Raw genomic sequence first — 6,037 nt, forward strand, 5'->3', positions numbered from 1 at the left:
GGAGTGAGTGGTGTGTTGAAGTCTCCTAAAATGAATACATTGCAATCTATTTCCCCCTATAATTCTGTTAGTATTTGTTTCATATATGTAGGTGTTCCTGTGTTGTGTGCATAGATATTTATAATGGTTGTATTCTCTTGTTGGATTGACCCCTTTATCATTAATCATTATGTAATGTCCTTCTTTGTCTCTTGTTACTTTCTTTGTTTTGAAGTCTATTTTGTCTGATACAAGTACTGCAACTCCTGCTTTTTTCTCCTTATTAGTTGCATGAAATCTCTTTTTCCATCCTTTCTCTTTTAGTCTGTGTATATCTTTGGGTTTGAAGTGAGTCTTTTATAGGCAGCATATAGACGGGTCTTGTTTTTTTTTTATCCACTCAGTGACTCTATGTCTTTTGATTATCCACCACTCTATTTTAAAGTTGAATTGTGTCCATGGCTGCAAAGGTCAGAAGCCAAAGGACAGAGTCTTTTTTCTCTGATGATCAGGAGCCTTTGTAGAGAAGGATATCTGAGGCCTGAGAATCAGAAATTGAGGAAAGCTGAGTAATCAGGAGCTTCCTGGAAGGGTGAAAAACACAAAGTTACAGAAGGCTTGGATTCCAGACCCTGCTCTGCTTCCAAATGGCTGTGGGATCTTGAGCCAGTCCCTTCTCTTCTCTGGGCCTCAGTTTCCCTCCTATACAAGGGGAGGATTCTTCTAGATGATCTAATAATTTCTTCCCTTCCCTCAGCCTCCTCTTACCCCTCTCTAAACCACCCCAGCCCAATCTGGCTCTGACATTCCAGAAGCCTTGAATTCAGATTTGAAAGACCCAGGTGGTAGTTGCAACCCATCTCTGAATTTTCTTCTGGGCCCTGGAATGTAGATCCTGGCAGGGTATCTGGCCTTGGCAGGTTAGAGTCAAGAGAGGGGAGGCCCTGTACCTCTGAGAAGGGCTTCAGGGAGGACTGCACTGTGATGACCTCATTCACTCTATGACATCACCCTCCCTCCCACTCCATGCCTCTCTGATCAACTGCTCTTGAAACAGTCATCAGTCGGAATCCCAAAGGCCTGAGAAAATATGTTCTCCAGTACTTGCTTCTGATCTTCTGCCTCAGTCAGCAAGAGGCACCATGAAATTAGAATTCGCTGAGAAAAACTACAACAGTTTTGTGCTGCAGAACTTGAACAAACAGAGGAAACACAGAGAGTACTGGGACATGGCCCTGACTGTGGACCATCATGTCTTCTTTGCACATCGCAATGTGCTGGCTGCTGTCTCTCCACTGGTGAAGAGCCTCATCTCCAGCAATGTCATGAAGACCACCGATGAGCTCTTTATCACCATTAACCCCAACTACCTGAGTCCAACCACAGTGGACCAGCTCCTGGACTACTTCTACAGCGGCAAGGTGGTCATCTCAGAGCAGAACGTGGAGGAGCTCCTTCGCGGGGCCCAGTATTTTAACACACCGCGACTTCGAATCCACTGCAGTGACTTCCTGATGAAGACCATCCACCATGCCAGTTGCTTGCGCTACCTCTTCTTGGCCGAGTTGTTTGAGCTCAAACAGGTATCAGACTTGGCCTACTCTGGTATTCGCGATAATTTCCATTACTGGGCTAGTCCTGAGGGCTCCATGCACTTCATGCGCTGTCCACCTGTCATCTTTGGCCGCCTGCTCCAAGATGAAAATTTGCATGTGCTCAATGAGGACCAGGCTCTCAGCACACTCATTAATTGGGTGTACTTCCAGAAGGATGAGCGGGAAAAGTATTTCAAGAAGTTCTTTAATTACATTAATCTTAATGCTGTCTCCAATAAGATGCTGATGTTTGCTAGCAACAAGCTGATGGGCATAGAGAACAGCTCATCCCATGGAACCCTGATTGAGAGTGTTCTCATGGACCGGAAGCAGGAGAGGCCATGCAGTTTGCTGGGCTACCAACGGAAAGGAGCCCTGATTGATTCGTTGGTCATCCTCGGTGGCCAAAAGGCCCATGGCAAGTTCAATGATGGAATGTTTGCCTATATCATCCAGGAGAACCTGTGGTTGAAGCTCTCAGAGATGCCCTATCGGGCAGCAGCACTTAGTGCCACCTGTGCTGGTCGCTTCATCTACATCTCTGGTGGCACCACTGAGCAGATTTCAGGGCTGAAGACGGCTTGGCGGTATGACATGGATGACAACTCCTGGACCAAGTTGCCTGACCTGCCCATTGGGCTTGTCTTCCACACCATGGTGACATGCAGGGGGACAGTGTACTCGGTGGGTGGGAGCATTGCCCCAAGGCGGTATGTCTCCAACATCTATCGCTATGATGAGCGCAAGGAAGCCTGGTGCCTGGCGGGGAAGATGAGCATCCCTATGGATGCCACAGCTGTGATCACCAAAGGTGACAGGAACCTGTACATTGTCACTGGACGGTGCTTGGTGAAGGGCTACATCTCCCGGGTTGGAGTGGTGGACTGTTTTGACACCATAACTGGTGATGTAGCCCAGTGCATCACCTTCCCCATTGACTTCAACCACCAGCCCCTGCTCTCTTTCCATGAGGACAACATCCTCTGTGTGCACAGCCATCGGCAAAGTGTGGAAATCAACCTGCAGAAGGTAAAGGCCAGCAAGATGACCACCTCTGTGCCACTCTTGCCCAACAACTGCCCCTTGGATGTGTCCCATGCTATCTGCTCCATTGGTGACAGCAGAGTGTTTGTATGTGGGGGTGTCACCACAGCCAGAGATGCGCAGACGAAGGACTACATCATTAATCCCAACGCCTACTTGCTGGACCAAAACACAGGCAAGTGGAAGACCCTGGCCCCCCCACCAGAGGCACTAGACTGTCCTGCCTGCTGTCTAGCTAAGCTACCTTGCAAGATTCTTCAAAGGCGTTAAACAACTTTTTAAGTGAGAGAATAAGCAAATGCTTTATTATTCACAATTTAATGAGAGAGAAAGGAAGATGGCCTGTTGTTTCCTTCTTAGTGTTCTAGTCTCTTTGCCCTGAAGGTGGTGATCCGGGCTAAGGCTGCTCCCAGTGGGTAGACATTCAGGGGTCCTCGGTGACTGGAGGGATCCAAGCAGAAGCTGGAAAGGAATCCTCGTGGGTGGGACGGTGACATCTGAGCACTGGCCAAGGTGGTATCTGGTAAGCCCCCTGTCTTATCTCTCCTGTGGTCACTCACTGACACTGGCTAAACTAACAGGTAAAGCACTTGCTTAGAGTACGAAGCCTCAGACTCCTCCAGCACTCACTGGTCCTCCCGGAAAGGGAGGAGAGAGCCCACGGCAGGTCTGGGGAAGAGCCTCATGCCCACTGGCAGGTGAAAGTGGTGTGGGCAAGGCTCAGGGATGAGGGCAGAGGGAAGGCCAGAGGCAGGGCTACTAGACTGCTGTATTTATGTACATGTCAGACCAGGCAGGTATGATGTGTTTGTGTCTCATTTTATGGTAAAGGTGGGACGTTACTAAGCAACCCAGTAAGCAGGGTTCATTGAGAACTTTCTCCGGGAATATAAATGTCTGAAGATCTGGAGTGAAGAGAGGTCAGTAAAGGGAGTTGCTCCTTATGAGAGGTTTCAGTTACCTACGGTCAGCCTTGGTCCGGAAGCAGATGATCCTCCTCCTGATGAGTCTTCAGAAGGTTAATGTATGCTACTGTATCACAGTGCCTACATCATTCACTTCACTTCATCTCATCATGTAGGCATTTTATCATCTCACATCATCACAAGAAGAAGGATGAGTACAGTACAAGAAGATACTTTGAGAGAGATACAGAGACCACATTCACACTTGCTACACTGTTTTGTTGTACTTGTTCTGTTTGACTATTGGTTACTATTAATTTCTTACTGTGCCTAGTTTACACATTAAACACCTGAGAGGGTTGGAGCATCAGCTGTGGTAGGTGGCATCCGGAATCAAGGGACTCAGTGGTCAGCTAAGCCTGGAGGTGGGGCAATGGTCCAGGTTCTTGCACCCTTATATTAAGTAAATTCCCTTAAAATGCTCTCTGAGACTCCCTAACTCACAACCTTGGTGAGCTTTCCCCAATTTTAACTACCTCTGTTTCCCTTCCATGTATTTGTGTACCTATGTATAATCCTCAACAATTTAGAAGAAACTGAGCAAGTCCTTAAAAACCATATATAATGCTATTTATCCATTCACTCATTCATTCATGAGTTTACTTACTCATCCACTCATCAGTTCTCACACACATGCACGCATACACACACACCATTCACGGAGACCTCTCTGTGTAGCTCCTTGTCGAGGTGATAGGACCACAGTCTTGACACAGACAATCCATGCTCCAGGAAGGATTATCTATACCAGTGCCATGCAACAGGAATACAATGTGAGCCACAGATGTAATTAAAAATGTTATAGTACTCACATTAAAGTAAAAATAACTGAAGTTAATTTAAATAATATATTTGATTTAACATGATTTTTCCAAAATATCACTTAAGCAATGTAAACACTTATTAATGAGATATTTAACATTCTTTTTTCATGCTAAGTTTGGTATCTGGTGTGTATTTTACACTTACAGCACACTCAATTTGTACTAACCACACACACAGGGCCCCAGGAGGCTAGTGGCTCGTGTATTAGACAGTGCAGCACATTTTAGATAGTCTCACAGTTCAGATCTGCTCCACTCCCCACCCCCTCCCAGTCCTGCTCAGCCTGCTCAGCCTCGTCTCCATGACCTCTCTGTTGAGTGGCTTCTGCTTCAGAGCCTACCCTACTGCCCAGGTCTTACTCTCCTCCTTCCAGGCAAGGAAGGACCTTGGATTTCACAGCTGACCCTCTCTGCCCTGGAACTTCTCCCACACTTCTCACTGCTCCAGCCCTGGGCCACCCCTGCCTCTGCTCACCTCACTGCCATCCCCTAGCTGGAAGAACAGGGTCAGATTCATGCTTCTAAGCCCGGCTGCCCCACCTCCACCGACCAGGCTGAGCTGACCACTGAGTCCACTCTTCCCGACTCCAGATGCCATTCCCCAGGGCTGATTCTCCAACCTTCTCCTTCTCTCCCCTCTTTCTCAAGCCACTTAACTCTCATTGTGCTGCCAGCTCTCTAGAGAAATAAAGGTCAGATGACTTGAGATCCATGAACAATCCCATGTTCACCAAAAGTCTCTCCAGAGTTTCTGCTGCTTTTCTGCATCTCAGAGGATGATTCCATGAATCAAAGCTGACCCCTCCCATCTCTCCATTCAGTCACTTCATAACTTCTCAGGCTCCTACATTCCCTCTCTGGCCACATCTCCTTCCTGATCTCTGCTCTTCAGCCCATAAATATTCTCAAGTTTCTCCTGTTCTGAAAACAAGCTCTCCTGAGCTCTGAGGCCTACCTCCGGCTATGGGCCCATCTCTTTCCTCAGTCGAGCTTCCTAAATGTTGTCAATGGTCTCTGCCTCCATCTTTCACTTCCAGATCAGTCTCTAACCATCTGTTCCTCCCATGCCCCTGAGCTGTCTCCTGACAACACTGTCCTCTTTGTCCTTTTTCTCAGTCATGTTCCTTCCCCTTGCAGTACTGGATAGTATCAGCCACTCCCGCCTGCCACTGAATCACTAGGGGACTGTGAAAATGGGAGCTCCTTGGCATAGTAGGATTATCCTTTGATATTTTTACCTGTGGTCCTTCCCTCCCTCCCTCTTTCCTCTTCCACATTGAAACTAGACTCTAAGGCAGAAGCAAAAGCAGCTTGCCACCTTGAGGAGGCTGACATGGCTGAATGTAGGCATCAGAGTCAGATTCCTGGCTTTTGCTACCAGGGAAGCTTCAGCAATCAGAGCAGAGATTATGGTCTTGAAAGACAAGGTTTTTGAACTACAACTCAGGTCTTCAATCTTGGGCACAGGAAGCCTGATTCAAGGGAAATTCAGACATGTACAGTTTTAAGGGAATTGGGTTTCTAGAGTGTCGACTTTTTTCTTCAAATTGATATACCTGAGAATATACCTGTGGTGGTGATTTCATTCTAGTTCTCTTTTCTGACCTTCCCTTTCAAAATTATCCTTCAA

General features: G+C 47.2%; 1 protein-coding gene across 1 annotated transcript; it reads left to right on the plus strand.

Moving 5' to 3' along the window:
- Positions 1 to 498: 498 nt before the first annotated feature.
- CCIN (calicin) lies at positions 499 to 4,456 on the plus strand. Its single transcript, XM_036888454.2, has one exon. The coding sequence runs from the start codon at positions 1,122 to 1,124 to the stop codon at positions 2,886 to 2,888; it is 1,767 nt and encodes a 588-aa protein (XP_036744349.2). The 5' UTR covers positions 499 to 1,121; the 3' UTR covers positions 2,889 to 4,456.
- The last annotated feature ends 1,581 nt before the right edge of the window (positions 4,457 to 6,037 follow it).

Source organism: Manis pentadactyla, chromosome 3 (genome assembly GCF_030020395.1).
Source record: "Manis pentadactyla isolate mManPen7 chromosome 3, mManPen7.hap1, whole genome shotgun sequence".
NCBI classification, from domain to species: domain Eukaryota; kingdom Metazoa; phylum Chordata; class Mammalia; order Pholidota; family Manidae; genus Manis; species Manis pentadactyla.

What these genes read in the sequence shown, in the direction of transcription:
- CCIN (XM_036888454.2), top strand. Translation starts at nt 1,122, where the DNA reads ATGAAATTAGAATTCGCTGAGAAAAACTACAACAGTTTTGTGCTGCAG.